Raw genomic sequence first — 22,889 nt, 5'->3', positions numbered from 1 at the left:
CTTGACTGGCTATGTCTCTGCAGAGTCACAGCATGGCGTGTAGCTGTGTCAATATAGGGAAGACGTCACAATTCTCTTTTTCTGCATATTGCACCTTTAAATGTCTTTCTAAAAGATGCACTCCGGCTGAGCTGTGAGTTATTGGTCTTGATACAAGAATGACTGGGTGAATTTCTATGGCCTGCGTTATGCAGGAGCTCAGATTAAATGATTCTGGTGTTCCATTCTGCCTTTATAATCTATGTAAGGAGTGTGCCTGCCTGTCTGCTGAAATGGCAGTACTCTGAGTTGTCAGTATGAGTAACGCACTCTGTGTGTGTGCGTGCGTGCGTGCGTGCGTGCGCGCTCTGTCTCTCTCTGTCTGGTGACAAGGGCCATATAAGTATCTAGATAGACATCTTTCATAAACTTTTTCATTCTTTTCCTTGGGAAGAAACAAAGCTCCCAGGATGAAAACATGGCTGTTTTTTGCTTACAAGGAAATTATATGTGGCCTTATTCCTCGTTTTTGTGTCAGTCTGGTTGGTTTTGAGTTACTAGACACGACTAACAGGATGGCTGACATGACTGATCAGTCATAAGACCATTTGACTGGCCTGATCTTAAAACTAACTTCCGCCCACTTGCAGGGCGTAAAAGGCTACATGCCATCATTATAGTGAAGTTTAATCCGAATCTTTACTACATGGTGTGAGTGTTTGATATCATATGGAAGTGTGACCTCAGACACTTGTTTAATTCTGTGAGGCTTAAATTAGCCAGGCTAGGCTCTGGGGCATTTGTTCATGTTAGCATGGGTACGAAAGGCAGACAGCAGGAAAACATGGTCAGAGCTCAGTGAGCCATTGAGTAATCACCATGATTAAAAATATGAGCCTTCAATCACATCAGCAGTTTGGATTGAATCCTGTGTGCACCCCTTGTAGATCAACAAGGGGAAAATAATTTTAAGGTAAACAACTGGCTTTCTGTTTCTGAATTTTACTGAAATGAACAAAGTTGGACAATTTTCTCCTATTTCCCTACAGATGAGAGTTGGTCTATCTATGTGGTTTAGGTTTTATATTCTAGAGTATGCATGATCAAAGAAAGGGGCTGTGATAAGAAACAGCTCTCTGATCTTTTAGTAATTCTAAAAAAAAAACCCCAGAAATCAACCTATAGATCAAATGAATGTCCTCCTTCCCCAGACTGAGATCTAGTGTTTGTTCAACAGCAGGAATTTACTAATTAAATAAGACCATAATTAATGGTACACAAAGCCCTATAGTTAGAAGAATAGCCCACCAGGTGGAATCCCTCTGGCTTTGTAAAAAAAAAAACAAAACAAATGTTATCATTGCTGCCCACCTCATAGCCTGACCGCTAAGACTCTAGCATTCTGCCCCCACCTGTCCCTTCTTTTTCTAATGCTATTTATTTTCAGTTCTTATTTCCTCCTACTCCCTTTCGCCCCTTCTCCCGCTATTTGCTTTGCATTTTCGCTGATGCACCATCTACAGACTCTTGTTTATTTCCACTGCACCATGGGCTCCTCCAACTCTAAAACATACAGGGCCAGATTCTTACCTGGTATAAATCATCAGTGGTGCCATTGATTGACTCCAGCTGAAGATCTGGCCCCATTGTGCCCATGCAATGTCGCCCTGCTGTGTTTGCTTCTTCATTGGCCATCATCCCATCACCATTTACTGGGTGAAGTGATTTTGGCTCCCACTGATGGAGTTCTCACCTCCACATCTGCCTGTCCCTGGCCGAGCAATTAATTGTGGGCCCTCCCCACCCCCGAATGGATCCTGTCCCCATCCCCATCCCCCATCCTATTAATTCTGGCCCCTCACCTCTACTCCTCCAGGTGTTCTTCACTCACCCAGGCCTGGCGGCGCTGCAGCAGGGACCCCTCTCCCCCTTCCAGGCTGGGGGGCCAACTCCAGGAGCTCTTCACCCCGCCTCCCCCACCCCTCCCGCCCGTGCTCCGTCCCAGGCAAGGTGCTGCAGAGGGAGGGAGGAGAGGCAGTTGCCCTGTCCAGTTCCTGTTGCTCACAGGAGAGGAAGGGGAGCTGCCTTGAGCCGCTGGGCTATTTAGCTTCCTCCTATGAGAATGGCTGCTGAAGCGAATGGGAGCAGGACGGAGCTCTTCCAGGAGCAGCTCTGTTTAGTTCTCAGCCCCAAGGGGAAGGCAATTGGGGAAGGCAGCCAATTTGAGGGGGATTCTCCCCTCAGGAAGGGCCAAAACTCACCAGAGGGTTAGAGCTTCTCTGTCTTGAGGCTGGGCTCCAGACCCAGCCAAAATCCTGTCACGGTGAAAACGTCACCAGAATTGGCCACACTGAGGACTTGCAGTAGATGTTACCATCAGTTGGATTGTGGGAGGGCAGATGAAGAGAGATTTCCCAAGTTTACTGCCAAGAGCAGCATCTGAGACCCTCAAGCCTGCATTTTATTTGCACTCTCACAACCTGAAGAAGGCTGACTATATTTACTAGCGTTTGAGCCCGGGATTGAATTCTTATGGCACAGTAAAATCTCTGAAAGTATCTGCCAGCATCTCCTTTCCTCAGTGCACTTTGAATTCCTGGACCACTAAATATCTGCATGAAATCCTCTTGGATTCAAATGTGACCAGGGAAATTCAATCTATTTTCCCCTGCCCCCAGCTACTTTGTAACCTACCAATTGAGGGATAATTGACTGTTTTGGAGAGGATCTAAAAAAAGGGTTAGACACACCCTTAATATCACGTCTTAAAACTGGTATTTGGTTCACTGTTGTTTCAGTCCATTTTCCTCACCATTGTTAGTATTTATGAAGTTTAAGTCATTATTTAAAAAAGACTCCAAAATCTCTCTTTTGGGCCTGTGTACTTTCGATTTTGTTACCTAGAATAAGATTACGCCTTTCATTGAGATAAATGTGAGACTCAGACGTGTAGAAGTGGCAAGGATGTAGACCACCAATACAAATTATTTATTGTTGTTGCCATTTATAATTTATCTTGTGGTAAAATGCGTAGAGGCCCCAGTCAGGGGCTGGAAGACCATTGTGCTAGGCACTGTAATTGTTATAACAAAACCTAGCTCCTACATACTGCTTTTCATCCATAGATCTCCAAGTGTTGCAGTATCATTACCTCCATTTTACAGATGGGAAAACAGAGGCACTAGGTGATAAAAATCAAACCATAATCCAGTGGCAGAGGTGGGAATAGCATCCATGTCTCCTGAGTCCCGACCCAGTGGTCTATCTACTAAGCTATCATATAAAAGACAAATCTCTGTCCCAAAGAGTTGACAGTCTAAAAATAAGATGAGATGCAAGCGGTGGCACTAAACAATTGGGGTGGGGAGGACCAGGTAACAGTGGAAGGATCATATTTAGTACAGTAAACAACAGCCCCAGCATGCTCATTGTCTAGCCACTGGAATGTTTGTTTGTTTTTAACCATATGGAATACCTGACACAGGCAGTTGGTTTCATCCTGATACCAGAGTTTCTGGCGTTTCGACTGTTTTGACTCCGTTAGCATGAGGAATGTCTGCTGCTTAGCGATAGTGGCTTGACATTTCCTGTTGCTGAGCTCTTGAAACATCTCCATGGGCATCAGGTCTTTCTAGAAGTGTCCACTCCCTAACGGGTGAAGTCAACATTCTACAGTGTCCTCGATGATCTTAAATATATATTGGCCAAGCCATCCCAAAATTTCTTAGCATCAAGTAGCTTTGAAAAGGTCACGGAAGGCCAACAATGCACTTGAGTCTCCGTCCAGTGCAGTTGCTGGATGCCTCTGCTGATTCCCATCCTAAAATAATGGATGTTCAAAGTGGAAGAACAGGACAAGTGGGGGTGGACAGCCTCATTCCAACTGTCTCCTAAAAGTTTCCTGGTGGTGGTTTAAAGAGGATGAATTGCTGCGTGGAAAAAAGTTTTGACCAATTTCTAATTGGCTACAAATCAGCATAGTGCTACGGAGGTCAGTGAATCTGTGCTGCTTTACAAAACAGCAAAGGATCTGGCCCATGATGTTGGTTAAAATCCTGTCCACACTGAGGTCATAACTATATGTGCTTCGATCCTTTTTAAACCTGGCTGCAGCGCACTTTTCCTAACTTGCGTGGACAGGGTATTTTTCCCTGTGAAATGTCTCGGAGACAACATGCCATAGATTGTTATGGAGGGGGTTTGGCTAACCCGGTTGCAGCTAGCACAATTAGTACTAGTGCAACCAGCTCTGTGGAAAGGCTAGCGTTGAAATCAATGGAACTTAGGAACCTCAATACTTTTGAGGATCTGGGCCTAAGTGATTTAGCAAGTCTCATGGTTGGAGAGAGGGGAATGAACTGATGGAGATGATGCACCATACAACAAAGAGGCATTACTATTCCTCGTTCCAGTATTAACAACACTGGGTGTGTTTCCACCCAGTTTTTCAAGGGGAGCTTGTGAATGTTTTTGTCTCATTTTGCCCTTCCCCCCTTCTCATCCCTTTTGGCTTTTCACACAATTACAGACTGAGTCTGTGTGGCTGTATGAAAGGCATTTCCTCCTGTTACATTAAAAAAAACAAACCCTAGAATTCAGCATACCAGCTGCTTTCCATTAGTGCTACACAAACGCTCAGTAGGAGGGCAGAGTGTGATGCTTCTGACACTGTTGAGTAGCAGAAATCCTTCAAAAAAGCCTCCTGAACGCAAACTGTGTGGCTTTGGGCCCTGCTCAGCACTCTTTACTCAGGCAAACCTCCTCACTGAGGTCAAGTGGGGGTTTGCGTGAATCAAGAAGAAGAAAGTGGTGAATAGGGCCTTTTATATGAGCTGTTCCTTGCTCTGGAGATCTCTTTAGGGCTGGAGTTGAACACAGTCTGAGGCCTCGGAATTATGACCCCTTGCTGATCCTCAGAGAGCATTTTTATTGATATTAAATGTCTTACTATTTATCCAGATTTCCTGGTGGTCGTTATTACTTTATTATTTGGGATCCTTGGGAAAAGGTCTTTACATTTTCTTACATTTCAGGATGAAAACACTCTCTCTCTCTCTCTCTCTCTCTCTCTCTGCATGCAAAATAACCTTTATTTGGGTTCTATCACTCATCAGCTGTTACTAGAGGTTTTTTTCTTAAAACTTCCCACTGTCACTATGACCAGAGATGATTGCAATGTAAGTGCTAGTGGAAGCCACTGGTGTTTTAACTACCATGCTGTTATGCCTGCTTAGAGCAGCCAGTGGCCTTCTACATTGGTGCTCTCACTGGTGATGTTAGGAACAGTGGGAAGCATTTCACAAGACCAATCTAGTGTAGAAGAGGCTGTGGATCCATTTTTGATATCTGGTAACTTAAGGGGATCAGAACCTGACCCTACTTGTACCAGCAGCTGCCTGCAATAGGACTATTTGTGGAGTCAGATACTACTCAACATGAGTAAGCGGATCAGAATCTGGCTCTCAATGTGCAGGTTTGCTCTACTCATTGTACAAAGCGCACGGCGAGGTTTCACGTTTGTAGTGTTTCAGTAGTTTCCAGGTCTTGTTTTCTCAGGAGATCTGAAAGTTAAGCAGTAGTTTTGCTGGCTCCACTACGATTAACTCTACAATCCTCTTCAGGGGAGGGAGGATGCTGGAGAGGGGAAACTGAGGGCAGCATTTGGCCCTTTTGGTGGAATTTAGTTAACAATTCCGTTGATGGCATGTAAGCAAGAAGAGAACACAGCTCGGTGCCCTGTGTTAGCTCTGCTTGGCTAACAGGCGGAAAAGCAGCTAAAATGGATTTCTGAAACTAAAGTCAGTAAATGAAATGCTGAATACTCTTGCAAGAAGCAGATCTTTGGGGTAAGAAGATACTAATACTTCCACCCCCACTTTTCAGAGCTGAAATGTTAAAAAAGAAAGTCAGGCTGGAATTTAACCTACCTGTTATTTTCTGTTGAATAACACCATCTGAATTGCAATGATGCTTGAATCCCCCTTTCTCCTGAAATCCACCAAACCCCTCTCCATTCAAGACAGTGGAAGAGTGCATGGAGAAAAGGTACAGTGCCCCTTTGCAGAACAGGCTGTTCCTTAAAGAGACAGTATTTTCCCACCCTTGCACTCTTTTACATGGGCCTACAAAAATGGTTGAATTTTTCAAAATGGTTCTACTACAGCTCGACGAGTATTTTAAGGAGAGCATTGAGGGAGGTGACAGCATGGAGAGGACCAGGTGACGGGCATGACCCTCGAGTATGCGGCCCCATCTCATGATGCATGGCATGGGGCACAACAAGAATCAGAGCTTGACTAAAGCTGACATGTTTGTTATCTGAAGGAAAATGGTTTACAAAGCTGCAACCAAACCTTGTATCTCTTGTCCTGGGCCAGTTTGCAATCGTTTTCCTTAGGAAAAAGGTATCTATTTCCCAGGCCTGGACAGAATACGTCACTCTGTATTCATGAGACTTTATCCTGGAGAAAAGGGACACCAGGCAAGGGGTCAGGATCTCCTTTGCCTTGTGGATCTCTGCACCACAGAGACTTCTTCCAGCAGGTCCATTCAGGGTGTGTGGCTCAGGACAAGTTGAAGAAGGATCAAAGACCAGGCAGATGCATCAGCCATACCACCCCTACAGAGAGGAAATTGGTGTGGCCCTGTTTATTCCCCAAGCCCCAGAAAAATACAGTGCCATTTCTTCTTCAGACTTTTCTATATAAAGAAAATACTAATCTCATAGAGCACTAATGACACAGCTGAACTTAAAAACACGATACAGACATCAAGGAAACTGTGCTCACTTGTCCTTTTATTGTCTGTTTTACGAATGTGTATCACCTGGGCATGTCATGTATTTAGCTGGAGAAGAGGAGGAGTCTGAACACAGCACTGCTAGGAACCAAGAACTCTGGCTCTGTCACTGCTTCCCATTGTGGCCTTGGGTAACTCAGCTAAATGCTCTGCCCTCAACTGCACCCATTTGTAACATGGAGCTAGAGATCCTTGCTTTGCTCCTCCATCACAGAGGTGCTGGGAGGCCTCCTTAGTTCTTGCAGCTGGAAAGCTCTGTGTAAGTGCTGTTGCTGTGAAAAATGTTGCAGTTATTAATGGAAGCTGCATATTGAGGGGCGTGGAGAGCAGCAGATATAAGCCAGTAGACCCGTGTTGGCTCTGTAAACTTCCTACAAAAAAGATGAATGCAATGCTGATTGGTAGGCAGTTCCTATTGACTGCTTCAAAACTAAAAACTCTGCGTCTCAGCAGGAGATTTATTGGTTTAAATTATGCCCCTGTGATCTGCACGCCAACTGCAAACTGGATCAAATAAAGTCAGTTTTGTTTTAATGTGTACAATTATACAGGAAACTGGCTGGCTTGTGCTTAATGCAGGTAATTCATTAATTTATAGGTTTAACATTCTATCCCGTAGTTCTGCACTGATTGTGCCTGGAGTGTTCAAACTCCTTGCTGGTATCCTTAAGCCTTTAATACTTTCAGTTCTCTCTCTCCTGTGCCCATGGGAGCAGAGGGGCCAGGACATAGAGAAACCAATATGTTGTTACTATGCATTTTGGGGCTGGTTTCTGACAGACCTACCAAGGGGTCAGCATCTCCTTTGCACTGTGGATCTCTACACTGTAGGGACTCCCACCAGGCCAGTGCAGTGGGGGAAGGACTGTGGGGGCAAGTTGAAAAAAGATCAAAGACAAGGCTGGTGGATCTATAACTAAGCACATGCACCAACCATTCCCAACAGAGAGAGAATGCAGCAGCCATTGGGGCTCTGGCAATCCTGTGTCCCCATCAGCATCTGTGGAGTGGTTCTGCTGTTGCTCTGTCATAGGAGAGGGGAATTCCTTACCCCTGGTCCCTATCAGTCCTGGTTTGTCCCACTGTGGGGTTACTCAGAGTGTGCAATGGGCTCAGGACTCTCCCTTTAGTTCTGTTTGCCAGCTGAGGAATTTCACACAGCTCCAGAGAGAAGCTATGTCGTTCCTCTGTGAATTCCTTCTTTCCCCTGCACTCCGGTGTCTCATGACACGAGAGGTATTGAAAATATTGCTGGAAAAGGCAATGCTTTTATTTGAGCGGATATTTTTATCAGCAAAAATCAATATACATATTGTATTTTTAAAAACACTTTCCTAATGGGTTAGTGCCACGGGAAAGCTTGCATGTTGCACATGGTTAGTACAGCTGATTGAATGACCGGCAACGGTACATACGCTGTATTGATACACCAGCCACGGCACGGTGTCTGTCAGCTCTCATTACACTTTAGAAATGGTGACTCAACCAAGGATTCAATCAATTAATGCCTGTACTCTCACATGCATTTCTATTGATAGCTTGTCATTTTCTCTCTCCACATTACCATGGCAGATACCCAGAGTTCACAGTATATTACCCTAATCTTTGACAGCTGTTCTTTCTAAAGTTCAAGAAATTTAAAACACAGCCAGTGGACTACAACCCTCCTTGACTCAGATTCTTAAATTCCAACTCCCTTAAAATATTTCAACAAATATTTTTCTGATAAAGCTGATTGTTTTTCATTTAAATATTTGTTCACTGAAAGCTTGGAAAAACTCTTATGCTTCCCCTCCCTCCCAAATCACTGTTTTACACTTCAAACAATAGTAGCTATGTAAACTAGTGCTAGATGTAGCAAGCTTTTAGGTTCTAAATGGGGCATATTCACAGATTCTTTATGTGCCCTTGAATAAGACACTTGACCTCCATATGCCTCAGTCAGTCCAGCTGTAAAAATTGGGTAAATGCAAGAGCTGATTTGACTGTAGATGCTGCCTATCAGCTGCATTGCTTTGCAACCATAGCTGTACATTTTTAAAAAATTACCAAATAGGAAAAAATGGTTAAATTTAGAAGCAACAGTCAAAACTGTTAGAAGGATTCTTAGTGAGCAGATGAGATTATAAAGTGATTATGTAAATGTGTAACACAGAAAAACTAAGCAGGAAAAACTAGCCAGCATGAAATCAGCATTTGGATCTCATTTGCAGTGGTGTAAACAACTCAGAATCAGGCCCATTCTGTAAAAATGAGTTGAGACTGGGGGACCTGCAAGTTTGTCAATTTTAGTTTATTGAACACTTTCGTGATGCATCATTTCAAATAAATTTTCCCCTACTTGAAAGAAAATCTAATGTAACAAATGTTTTCAGTATATAAGATATACTTACAGTATATTTACAGTATAGAAGATATAAACTGGCTATCAGGAAGTTTAGACTTGAAATTAGCTTTATCATCAGAGTGAAGTTCTGTATTAGTCTTTCAAGGGGAGCAGTGCGGGCAAAAAACCTCGTTGGCTTCAAAACTGAGCTTGATAAATTTATCAAGGGGATGGTATGATGGGACAGCCTAGTTTGGCAAGTGACTGATCTTTGACTACTGGTGGTAGATATTTCAATGGCCTGTGAAGGGATGTTAGATGGGGGTTCTGGGTTATTACAGAGAATTCTTTCTTGGGTGTCTGGCTGGTGAGTTTTGCCCACATGCTCAGGGTTTAACTGATCGCCATATTTGGGGTTCGGAAGGAATTTTCCCCCATAGCAGATTGGCAAAGATGCTGGGGGGTTTTCACCTTTCTCTGTAGCATGGAGCACAGCTCACTTGCTGGTGGATTCTCTGTATCTTAAAGTCTTTAAACCATGATTTGAGGACTTTAATAACTCAGTCATAGGTCAAGGGTCTGTGACAGGAGTGGGTGGGTGAGGTTCTGTGGCCTGCTTTGTGCAGGAGGTCAGACTAGATGATCACATTGGTCCCTTCTGACCTTAGAGTCTGTGAGTCTATAAGGAGCAATGGAAAAATAGGACAAAACCTCCTTCAGTATGAATCCATGTGAAATCCTATTGATCATCTCTTTAAACAGAATACATGGGAAATGTAGACATTACAGAAGAGAGAACATGATGGAACCTTAGGAAAAAGAAAGAGAAGAGATGATCTGAAAGATATAATGCCTCTCCATAGTCTCAATGAAAATATCATGGCAGCCGGACTTGCATAGTAGCATTCAATTGTGATTATTATTGTCTAACAATTATTTGAAGACTTCCTCAAAACAGCTGTATTTTTAAAGAGGTTTAATTAAATCAGTGTCAAATACAGGACTTTTCTATTGACTTCAGTGGGCTGGTACGCTCACTAGATGCTCATACCTTTGGGGCTAAATGACATTAGTTTACCCATCTGTAAAGTTGGTATAAAAATTCTCGTCTCACATGATGTTGAGAGTCTTAACTAATGAATATTTGCGAAACACTTTCAGATAGAAAATGGCTAACTAGAGATCAGATTGAAGTCAATAGGAGCAGGTTTTGCGTCTAAATGAATATTATTATTTATTAATAAAGACTTCTTACTCCTTAAGTTCTGGCACATTGTATCATTTATCTTCCACAACACAAGACAAGCTTTTTTTGATTGTAGAGCTGTCTTGCTAAAACTGCCATATTTCCATTGTTCCTTGATGTTTGAACTGTGGAGCCATTTAACTTTGTATGATTTTAAAAATTGGATTTAACTTTTGTTTTAGTAAAGGGGAGAAATGATGCTATCAGCTAACTTGGTTGATCAATAGCCCTGTTTGCGATAGGCCTTTGAAGTTTGTGGCTAAAAGCTGATTGCACTGAATCCAAAATAGATTTGGTCTATTGGCTGAACTCCGCTTCCACGTGTATTGCATAGACCAGCATGCTCAGGTTCAGTGCTGATGCTTAATTTATTTTTATAATGCTGACAGGGTGGCACTGTGGCTGACTGCCGTAGGGAGACACCAAAGGATGGGAGATGTGAATTCTCAGCAGCTCATCTCTCTTACTCAAGTTGTGTTTGGACCAAAAAAAAAAAAAAAAAAGCCAAATTGGACCTGTTTGCATTATTTTGACAGGATTTTACAGTAGCATGGAGCTATGTCTGTTTAGTAAATAGCAATTGTAAAGATTCAATATTCTGAGGCAGGGAAATGTTATACTCTTAGTTGAGTATGTTTAATGGCTTCTTTCCTTTAATGCAAACTTTGACCCTGACTTCCTGAAAAGAGGGCTGTGCTGTGGAGAAGCAATGCTGCTTTGTTAGTTTTGGTGGCGTGGAGAGAGTTGTTATTGAAAAGTGAGGAAAAGACTTGTGGTTGGAGTGCAAAATATATGTGCAAGCCCTTTTTGGCGATTAGTATCTGGGATCATTCAGCAATGTTCAGTTTCCTTGCTGGGTAAAAATGAATCTGTGTCTCTAACATTGCTGAGTGCACTGACTAAAAATTAACAGACTGTTTTATCTTTATTTCAGTCACTATATCATGGCTACAGGGCCAGCAGATGCCATACAGCCACCAGAGGCAGGGGAGACAACTGAGGAATGTGCAGGTAAATAACTGCTCTTTACAGGTCTAGTTAATTTGGCAAGCTGTTGGAAAGCAGGATTTGTTTTTTTTTTTAAATGGAGCCATAATTGAACTGTTCTTTGGAGTCTCATGCGTTTTCGTAATGGGAAGAAAGAGCCATGCTTTGTATGCAGGGGAATCTTGTTGGAGAAACCAATGTGGAGTCCTGCAGGGTCATAAATGTGTGGAGGATATTAATCTCAAATTCTAATCTTGGGTGCCTAGCAAACAGGGCTGCATAGTCTGCAGAACTGGCTGCTGTGCATACTTTGCCTGGATCTTTCGTAGAATCTGGTCCTGAGTGTATGTTGTGGTGGTAGCTCCTGTGTAGGGAAAAGGTGATAGGCCACGTCACCACTGTAGCACTTCCTCATAGTTGTTGAGCATCCATGTTTGCTACAGACGTCCATCCACTTGCTTATTCTCCAGTCTAGGGGTATGGATTGGCACTCTTGTCAACCCCAAAAATGGGGGGATGGTTTAAGGAGAGAGGAAAATGTCTGGTCCAGTCAGAAGATCTGTCTGTCTTAAAAACAAAAATCCGTTTGCCTTTATTCAAGTTGTTCCTTAGGAGACGTGTATCAGCAGCAGTAAGGTGGGTGGGCTGAAGTAGTTCAGGAGCAGCAGTTGTAGTATCACCTATTGATGGATCATTTAGTTCAGTACTTCACAGATGATAACAGTCATCTTGCTTTATCAGGTGTAAATGCAGTTACATCCATCAGCATAGCCCAAACGGTGTGCTGCTGAGACCTGTATGCACACAGGGCACACCCCTGCTAGCTGTCAGAGCAAGGAGCGGTAATGTAGCATTGTAAAGGCTGCAGATAGGTGCAGATAAACACAGTGGTTATGTTGAAAGACTAGACAGCCTGGAAAAGGGACTTCATAGAGAAGCACATTTTAGAACAATAGAATGTCTCTTAATTGATCCATGAATGAGTGGTGGGGGTAGGAAAAAGGAAGGAGGATGGAGGATGGATGCTCAACCAATAAACATACTTTTTAGTTTATAAATCTGATTTGTGGAAATCATCCCAGGTTCCTCATAGAACACAGTGTGAAAGCCACCTACTGCATGGAAGGCCTAAATTCTAGCCAGCTTTACTCATTAATACACATCGCATGAGTGAAAGCCTGGACTCACTGAAGCCTGTGAGAATTTTGTCATTGATTCCAAGGAGGTCAGGATTCGGCCCAACGTCTGCAGCTGAATTGAGCCCAAATATATATGTGGGGTCTGAAAAAACCTCTGAATGTTTTTGTTTCTGGCTTAACCAAGCTCTAAAAAGGTCAGGGGTTGCTGTAGCTAATACTGAATCGTTTAATGAGACAGGCCCTGAACAGAGCTATCCCATTTCTTTGGTTTTACAAAAGACCCTTCCTTCCTTGGCTCCCTACAAAATGTAGGATTACATAAAAACCTCCTCTTTATAACTTTAATTGGGGTGGATTTCAAATACCTGGGAGACTGAGATTCCCAGCATTTATGCTCCAGTCAATTGAATTACTCCACAGGCTTCGGGTTGTTTTTTCCATCCGTAGCAGAGCGTTTTCAGTATATGCTGTTCCCTGTTGATGGCTGTGATGACAGAGAGAAGCCAGACAAGCTGACTCTCTGAGGCCTTGTCTACACTAGCACTTGTGCTGGCAAAACTTTTGTTGCTCAGGGGTGTGAAGAAAACACCCCCTCGAGTGACATAAGTTTTGCCGGCATAAGCGCCTGTGCGGACAGCGCTATGTTGGGGGGAGACGCTCTCCCACTGACATAGTTACCGCCACTCGTTTAGGTGGTTTTACCGATACAGCTGTGCTGCTGTAACTTTTAAGCGTAGGCTAGCCCTTATGCTTCAAGTCACAATCTTACCATTGCCTGCTCTTGCAATTTTATTGCAAATCTGGCAATCACTTCAGTGCTGACATCCTCCTTTGCTTCTGATCAGTCAGTAAACCCGCCGCAAAGAGATTCACTCCCCTGCCGTGGGGGTTGGGCAGAGCAGGCAGACAAATACCTCTGTGTCCTGCATTGAGAGAACAAGCCCCGTAGCTGCATCCTTGGTCGGGTGGAGTAGGAAATGCCTACTCTAGCCATTGGGCACACTCCAGTGCTGAAGGAGCTGTTGGGAATGTGGGAGTTGAAAGTACTGGCACTTGTACTTTTCTTTATAAATGCATATAATTAGCACCCTCATACGTGTACCTATAAATATTTCTGTAATGGTACACTTGGCGCTTAAGTCCTTTTTATCAGTACATATGGCAATACTGCAAGTGAGATGGCCCTGTATCTTCCCTGTCCCAGACACTAACTGCCCTCCAGGGACATCTTCCTTCCTCCCAGTGACTGCTTCCTTTGCTTCCCTGGGCACTTGGAATGGGGTAACAATTGCCTGTATCTTACCCTGTTTCAATGTAAATAAATCCAGTTACACTAGCAGAATACCCAGACTCCAAATCACTGATTTCTCCTCCAACAGAAACCAACCTGTAAGCCCCTCACATCTGCTACAGCTCAACAGGGGGGTGACAATATTATTATTTGCTATTGCATAGAGTAGAGCCTGGAGTCATTGTGTATTTTTCAAAGTGACTATTGTCTGATGCAAGATGCAGCTGGATGGTGGCACTGCTTCAGCCCCAATGCTTCTGAAATAAATTCCGGTACGTGCAGGGCACACGCTGAGACAAAGCATTGCTGACTATCTTATCGCTGAGAGAAGACAAATAATTGTACTGAAATAATGCCTTGTTTATGAAGAAATCCTCCAGCTGTGTATTACCCTGGAATATGAATTGAACAATGATTTGAGCTCCAGTACCTTGCACTGTTTTTGCATTTTTACTATGTCAGAGTCAAGTCTGAGGGTACTTAGTACAATGGGCTTTTACCAAAGAACCCAAACTGTCATTAAAGGGACCCTGTCAACTTAAAAGTCAATAATAAAGAAATAATAGTTAGGTCTTCTGTTCTAAACAAACACATGAACTATGCCACCCTAAAATACATTGGATTAGTAAAAAGTGAAGAAATGTAAAAAAAATTCTAATATGTGTCTCGCTATTTATGCTGTTTGATATTTTGTGTATTTCTCTGAGTTTGGACAATAAAACAGTGAAGTTTTTTGTTTGTAGCCAGTTTCACTATTGGATTCTTAGGGCTCCAATAAAAATTGAGGAGACTTTTTCTTTTGATTTTAGGATTTATAAAAGTGATTAAATTTGGGCAAAAATTTAAGGAAGTGTCCCTTTAAATGCTATACTTTTTATGAAATTGGGTGAAAAGTCCAGGGCTAAATTAAGCTAATTGAAGACTTTAAGAGTTTAAGATATTAGAACATTAAAATGTACTTTATCCTTCAGGGTAAACCAAATTCAATTTACATAGCCAATGTGCGGGTCTGTAGTGTTTGTTATATATAAGCTGTGTTCATAACTGAAACCTAAAGAAGTATCAGAACCATCTGCTTATTGTAGGGATATTTCACAGGCAGCGCAACTAAGAATTACAGTTTTGCCTTTCACAGGATTATTTACAAAGTTGCTCAGTTAAATGAATGGACTGCTGTGGCTTGCATCTCTCTAAAGGATCCCTCTGTGGTTTTGGATAGAACCTTCTCCATGGTAAGCTACGCCTGCACCCTTTGTAAGATTTTGTTTTCTCACATTGCAGGAAAGAAAAAATCCAAATTTCAGACTTTCAAGAACTTTTTTGCTAAGAAGAAGAGGAAAGAACCTCCAACTCCCAAGGGGGAGAGTAATTTAAAACCAAGCCAGTCCAGCAGCGATGTCAGCATCCCTGCACTCGACACTATTGTGCTTCATTCACCAACTGAGCCCGGGTAAGCTTGCAGTGAAACACAAAAATTGCCAGGTTGTGCAGACATTTTGCAGCAATAGAATGAAAGCATGAGCTGGCTCCTAAGGAGCAGCCTCTGTCCAAGTTTGTGCAAAACAAGTCCTAATGCTGATGATGGAATTTCAGGAATTTCCTTTTTCCTTTGCAACAGGCTCTAAAAGTCAGCACAGGAGGAAAAATATATCCAACTGTTTAGCCTGTAAAACTGCAGATAGACCAGACTTTATTGTTTGGTGTTTAAAATCCATCCCAGCAAGTCTCATCAGCAGTGACTTTAGCTTAAGTGGTGATTGGAGTACTGCCGGTTCAGAGAATGCACATGAAATCCAGTGGTTCGCTCTTAGCATAAATGGAGTCTTTGTGGATTAACCTGCTTCGTGACTGGGGCAAAGGAAAAGAATTTAGCCGCAGAATCTCTGCATTAGAGATCTTATGACAAAACTGCCAATTGGGGCTACTTTATTTTTTTAAAAGGCCTCTGATTTTGCACCTGCAACTAGTGTAGCAAGGGAAACACTACACATCTGTGTTGGCAGCCCCTTGCTTTGAATCTCATTCCGAACATGGTTATGTCCCTGCCCAAAGGAGTTATTATATTTTAGTTAAGGAGACATGCACAAATCTATAGCAGATACCAGTATCCTCAGGGAGAGGTATTGCCACAGTATCAGTAAGTCATACAGTAGGATCTAACCATCAACAACCAGCATGAAATTTTCAATTTCTTTTAAAAAAAACAAACAAACAAACTTGCAAAAATATTAAAATCAATGTGCCCTCTTGTTTCAATACCTATAAATATAAGCATTTAATCCAGGGGTGGGCAAATCTTTTGGCCTGAGGGCCACCTCTGCATATAGAAATTGTATGGCGGGCCATGCCGAGGGGCAGGGCTGTGCGGGGGGAGTGGCCGCTGCGCAGCGCTGCTTGGGGCCAGAAGCGGATCCAGTCAAGGTGCTGCTGGGCCCACATGGTGGGAGAGGGGTGGGGGAAAGGGGTGGACCTGGGAGGGGGAGCTGCCACCGCCAGGCCACAACCACTGGTTGAGCTGGAAGGGCTGATTAAAAGCTCGGACAGGCTGTATGCGGTCCGCTCACCCCTGAATCAGAACTCTGTTGAAATAATCCATGTCATTGTTTGCTTTCAAACCCATTCTGGAACAAATTAGTTAAAAGTCTCTCTTTAGGGGACCTGATGAGTTATGTATGCATGCACCACATACTGGGCAGTAGGCAGGAATTTTGGGATCTGACAGGCCTTCTCTTGTTAGCATAGAACCGACAGAAAGAGTGATGATTGTACAGTCCCGTGGGGTAAGAGGAATTATATCCATACAACAAACCTATCAATCCTTGTTAGCAGAGTGGAGATGGCAAAGAGTCATAAGAATGTTACTGTCTGTTCCAAATGCAAAAGCAAAGAAGAAATTTCTCTCTTGCAGTTAATCCAGCACACCATAGTCAAATGCTCTTTATTTCAGCACTACCATCCACAGATTATAAACTGAAGTTAATGTTGTGCAAAACGGGAGATTAGGAAGTGAGTAAAACTCTGTTGTTATAAGAAATAAAATTGAGTTGATTGTCTATCAAAAAATTAGGTGCTTTATAAATACCTAGAGAAACTGAACAAGCTAATTCTTTAGCTGGTCTGTTCTTGAATTTGCAAAGGATTCTGTTGAAGCCAATGGGAATTTTGCATGTGGAAGGCTTGCAGAACCTGAGTTTTATAATTCCTGGTATGCAGAATACTAAAATAATCCTGGCACAGTGGATTTGGTGGTGGTAGTTGTGGCAAAAAGTAGAGGTTTTCCTCTTTTTACCATGTCATCTTTTTTATAATTCAATTTAAAAAATATTAACTATGAGCTGAACGCTGAGAGGTGCCGAGTTTTTCCCATAAAAGCCAGTGAAATGGTAAGGGAAGTCCTGGCGGAAGAGCATCCCTAGCCCAGCTGTTGGTGGGAATTAGTGAGGCTGGCTGGCAGTGGGAGCCGAGGTGCCTATGTGTTGTTGCCCCTTGAACTCCTGAGGTTCATGGAATGAACATATAGGATGGGAACCCCTTCTTGATGACAGAATTTAAAAGGAAACTCCATGAGTTGGAGTTTGCTTAATTTCTGCTCCACTAAGTGGGTAAAACCAACAGAGGGGAGAATCTGGCCCTAAATAATCCTGCTCCAAATGAAATCCATTGGGCTCTTGAATGTGAGATGGTGGTTTAATCTCAGCATGGGGTGTGCGTGTATATAATGCATACTCTCTGGTGGGTGACTGATTGATGCTTTTATGAAAGCAGCATGTTTGAGCAGTGGTTGGAATGAGGAGAGGGTGGTGCACAAGAAAAGAGGGTGAACTTGCAAGAGTAAGGGGTAGAAGAAGGTGCAAAACAAAAAGGGGGGGAATACCAAGGGGATATTTGGGGTGGGGTGACATATTGCTAGCTTTAGAATTGGGTCTGTACATTCATGCTCTTGCTGCTTTAAGTAACAGCATCTCTGTGGGATGCATGTGGCTGAATGATAGATACATTTATGTAGGGAAACCAGGGCAGAAGTATAATGGCTAAAACATCTGGTTTCTCTTTTTGTGGCTAACAATGCAGCTTTAGTTTTGGATGCAAATATAAATACACTGCATGGGATTACACTGTGAATATACGATCTGCAGGAAAGCTTGCCCTATACTCATCTGTCCTAGACCTGCAATTAATTCTAAAGTTCCTTTTATCCTCCTCTCGTCACTGCCAAAAGAAAATGTAGTAAATCTTCTGCAATTACATATCTATTTTTTTAACTGGTGGTGGCAGCAGCGCTGTCTCCAGAACAAGCAAACATCTGCTGCTCTTTCTAAAGGAGTCCAAATAAATACAGTAAGAACAGCTCTGTTTTTAAAAAGAGATTAATACCTGGCCAGACACAGGATCAGTTCTAAATTAATAAATAAATAACAATGAGCATCAATATTAGTTTATATTAATTAAAAACCTAATTGAGGCCATCTTTCTAAACATAGCATAATAGCTTGAGTAGTATCTTGCCTTGGTATCGTCCCTTTCATCCAGAAAGCGCTTGTCTAAAAATCTACATACAGAGTGTAAAGCTTATGGATCAGCCGTGCGGCGAAAGAAGGCAAGTATTTATCAGTACACAGCAACACTACGCAGCAGTTCGAGATAGACATTAGCTAGCTGATAATGCTAAAGCACAGGGGAAGAACATGAGGTCTGGCTCCTGCTTTTTAGCGTAAGAGCACAGATTAGTTCTGCACAGGACAGTAACATGCAGCAAGATTGCTGCACATGTCCAGGGGGAATGTTTTGAGCCTCAGCCTAAGCATATGATTGGCTACATCTCAAGTGGCAATGTGAAGTTAGCCAAGCAGCGCTGCAAGTGTCGTTCCAGAGCAAGTGTTGGATCCAGTAGGAGATTTTCCCTGACAGGGTTTTGCGGGAAGTCAATTCCATTTACCCTGAGTCAAACTGCTAAAATGCAATTTGGCAGTGCTAGGCCAAGGGGTTTAGATCTGGGTTACAGGTGTGACAGCAGGAAACAGCTCTGTGTGTCTAATTAATTGCTGATGTGAAATTTTGGTGCAGCTCATGTTTGTCTTTTAGACAGGGAATGTACAACTACAACCTGTCTACACAGCATTTATAACGGAGAAACCTGGCTACAACTCTGTTAATAGCTGTAGCGTGTACAGGAGCTAATCATCACCCTTAGCCAGGCTAAACCTCTGGAGAGCATAGAACCAGACTCAGGAGGGGACCTAGGTGAAATTTTTCATCTGAATTTTTTTTTTTTTTTTTTTTGCAAAAAAAAATGTAGGTTTGGCAACATGGAAATTCTTCACTAATTTGTATCAATTTTCCCCCAAACTGTTCATGTTTGAGGAAAAAAATTCTGCAAAAATCAAAAAGTTTGTTTTTAATTTTGAAATGACTTTTTGTTTAGAATTTTCTGTCAAGTTTATTAAAAAAAACCCCAACAATTAAAAACCCAATAACCTCAAAGTGAAATGTTTTGTTTGACTTGAAATGATTATTTTTTAAATTGCCACCTACCTAAAAAATTGGTAATTCACCCAGCTGTACTGTGGAGGTGTAACTGGGTCCCCCTGGCTCTAGTTATATTGTAGATGGAGCCTGTTCATAGTTCCCATCTATGTTTTTAAATATACTTGTGGTCCATTCATGTTAAAAAATTTCTCTTTGCCTATGTGGACAGGAAAAAAAAACCTGTTAGGGGAACCATATTTTAACTTCTATATGTGCTAGGATTTGAGTGAATGAGAGAGAGAGAGACTGTGTGTGTGTGTGTGTGTGTGTGTGTGTGTGTGTGTGTGTGTGTGTGTGTGTGTGTGTGTGTGTGTGTGTGTGTGTGTGTGTGTGTGTTTTCTCCAAAACCAGGTCTGGTCTGACCCACACCCAGCTATGAAAACCCCAAGCGGCTTTTCTAGGAGCTACCAGACTGCGGGATGCCCTCAGTCCCCTGCAAGGCATGGTGTGGAGCTGCACACTAGCTTTATACCACTCAGAGATAACCGCTGTGCTGGAGGAGTTTCCCAATGGCTGTATTAGCTCTCTGCATGGGTGACGTGGCATTAAAGGTTTTATTGGAATGCAGTATTGGGCTCAGATCCTGCTGTTCTGATGAATTATGGGACGTGCAACCTGCTGGCCTGGACTCTGAAGGGAAGGGTTGCATTAAAGGACAAGAGTGTCTAACAATAGTGTAAATGTAACTTTTCCTCAAGTTAGGGGAGCAGGGCAGGGCAATACATGGAGTTGCCGTGGAGAAAACAAAAAAGCAAAGAAGCAGTGAGGAGGAAGCGAAAGATTGCAAAGAGGAGTTAGCCTCATGCTTGTCTTTGAAGCTTGCTGGCCAGGCCTAAAGTGTGAATCAAGGAGTTTTATTCATTATTAATTATTATTATTACTACTTGTATTCCGGTAGCAGCTAGAGGCCCAACTAAGGCCAGGGCTTTATGTGTGGAAGGGGCTGCACAAAGATATAGTGATACAATCCCTGCCCCTAAGAGCTTACGGTCTAACTAGACAAGGACCCACAAAAAGCAGGAGAGAAAACAGAGGCACAGAGAATGCCTTGCCCAATGTCACCCAAGAGGTCAATGGCAAAGCTAGGAACAGAACCCAGATCACCGGATTCCTAGTTAAACATCCTGGCCACTAGACTACTTTGCCCCTCTTAAGGTGTCTGAATACATGAATGATATGAAATTTTGGAGGAGTGTAGATAGCGGGCTCAAAGATCTTCCCTCCCTTTCAGATCCAAAGGAAGCATGGGAAACAAAGCCTTGTCACATGATAGCGTCTTTATTTTTGAATCTGCACCAGAAAACACGGCTGGTGACGTGTCCTCTCAGGAAAACATACCTGGGAAAGTGAAAACGTTACAGGTAAGAGCACGTTCCATGTTCACGATGCTGGCTAACTTACTGCTTGTTAGCTGCCATACTTGAAAACTTGCTTGGATCTGCTCTCCACTTGATTCCTCAAGGCGTATGGCAGAGAGTTGGAAAATAGATGTGCTGTTATTTGAACCTGTTCTGTTGCTTAGAAATACATATTTATTCAGCAGCACGTGTGCTTAACCTTGTGCTGGTAACACAGTGTGACGATCCCTGCTCCCAAGACTTCACGACTTATATTTTTCCCCACCGTGAGCAGTTCCTCTTTCCAAAGGACTTTCCATTCTTTATTTCATAGCTTCTGCCTTTTGGTTAAGGCTATTTGTTTATTGTGAAACATATCCATTACACTGATATTTTTTTAAAGGCATCCCTCTGCTACAATTCTTCCTTGAGATGTTTTTTAAATTGTTTTTATTGTATTGTGGGATGACAGATGAGTCAAGGCATTCTTAATAACAGCTTTATTTATATCATTATTCTTCCTATTGCTGTCAGCTGAGGACACTCTGTTCTGCTGGGTCACTTCCTTCTTCCAAGGCACACACTGAACCCTCCTTGGCATCCTCCTTATCAATCCTCGGTTACAGTAATTACACTTGGATAGCTGCCCGGCTTAAAACACAAAGATAAAAGTTTAAGGTTTTCCCCCGGGGTTGAAGCAAACTGTTGATAACGCAGACCAAGGCCACCTATAGGTCTTCATTGGTCAGCATGAACTGCTGCTGCAAAACAAGCTTGCATCACATGTTAAATAGCAGAAGATGCACGGAGGGACTTCGTCACAAAAATGCAGATGAGGCCAAGTTTCAATTCCGGATATTATTTGCACAACAATGGGAGCAGTGGGGGGAATGTTTTCATACATCAGGAAAAGCTTCTTTCCATTTATTTGATCTGATTCTGTTATCTTCATCCCCTTGACTCCTCTTCCCTCAGCTCTGCACTATGCTGCATAGTAACAAAGTGCTTCAAGGCACATTTTTATAGTCAAAGGGAGAGGGTCTGTTTCCTTTAACTTAACTCTCATATGGATCAAAAAGCTGCGCATCTATAAAACCAGATATTTTCTTAGTCACAGTAGATTAATTTCTGCCAGTGCAAGAGAGATTGTACATTTGCCATTTCTCCTATAATGTCTTGCCCTCTGCATTTAATACAGAAGGGAGAGTGGGGTTTGTAAAATATTAGGGAAACACATTTTACTCCCACTTAGGGAGTAGATGTGCAGATGTGTTTTGGATCTCATTCGCCTGCTGCATTAATTGCATTCTTTGGGCAGCTTATCATCTGCCTAGCTTTTGCAGATTGCCTTGCTTCTATTTCTCTGATTGGTTTAGGGTAAATTTGTGGTGCGCTTGAGCAGATGTGGGTGTATCTGAATAAAGAAGTTGTAGAACAGACGCTTGACTTCCTGTTGCCCTGTAATCATTTACACCCATACATATGAGAGCAGTGCAGCTGTAATATGCTACCACATCAGAATAGTAGCATTTTACATCCATTCTGCAGATGTGTAAATAACTATATAAGATGAAGGGCAACAGAGACTCAGCCCCTAAATCTTTGCTTTTTAAACCAGGGTTGGGGAGTTTACAAACGACCATAAGAATAGGTCCTGATCTCTGACAGGAGTACTCAGATGAGCCATTTTTAGTTGAAGGACCTTGTCTGTGTTTCAGCCCTAACATAGCTGACTCCAAGACCTTCAGAACTGGTGTTTCCTGAGATTTTGTTGTTGTTGTTGTGTGTTTTAAGAGGGAACATCTGGCCACTTGTGAGGTTGCAGACTTTGGGTTTTTTTCCCCTAGGATCTGATTGGTCCTAGCATTTTTTGGGCAGCCTGAAAAAACAATTCACATCCTCTCTTACAAAGAGCAGTGAGTCCTGTCAGCCACAATCAGTGCCACTATGCCCAGGAGTGTCCTGAGGTTTTGGGGGTGAGATGAGCGTTTGGAATGCCCCACCAATTTTAAATGACTCCCTTTGTATAAAATGTCTATGTGAGAGCGATTCTTTGGGTCAACACCTCCTTCTTCGTGCAGACGGGGGGCTCAGATGCTGGTTGTGCTGTATGTAGTAGTCATTATTTTTTGCAAAGAAGTTTTTTTGCAAAGGACAATTGTCCAAATAAATCACGTTTCTAGGAGCCACCAGTCCTCCAAACTCTGGAAGGGTGTGTGCATTCTGGTGAATGCCACTGTGACCATCTGTGCCTAGGGTA

At 42.7% G+C, this 22,889-nt stretch overlaps 1 protein-coding gene across 1 annotated transcript in view; it reads left to right on the top strand.

Annotated features, from left to right (window-relative positions):
- The window catches only part of KIAA1210 (KIAA1210 ortholog), a 55,520-nt gene that overhangs the window by 10,610 nt on the left and 22,021 nt on the right, over window positions 1–22,889 (top strand). Inside the window, 3 exon segments of the mRNA XM_067548153.1 lie at window positions 11,284–11,360; window positions 15,048–15,216; window positions 20,524–20,653. Of these exon segments, the coding sequence (XP_067404254.1) occupies window positions 11,284–11,360; window positions 15,048–15,216; window positions 20,524–20,653 (376 nt within the window).

This window comes from Emydura macquarii, unplaced genomic scaffold (genome assembly GCF_026122565.2).
Source record: "Emydura macquarii macquarii isolate MOO-44397 ecotype Brisbane River unplaced genomic scaffold, CSIRO-AGI_Emac_v2 contig_1253, whole genome shotgun sequence".
Classification (NCBI taxonomy): Eukaryota; Metazoa; Chordata; order Testudines; family Chelidae; genus Emydura; species Emydura macquarii.
Note: the sequence above shows the minus strand (reverse complement) of the source record. Positions and strands in the feature narration are given on the sequence as shown.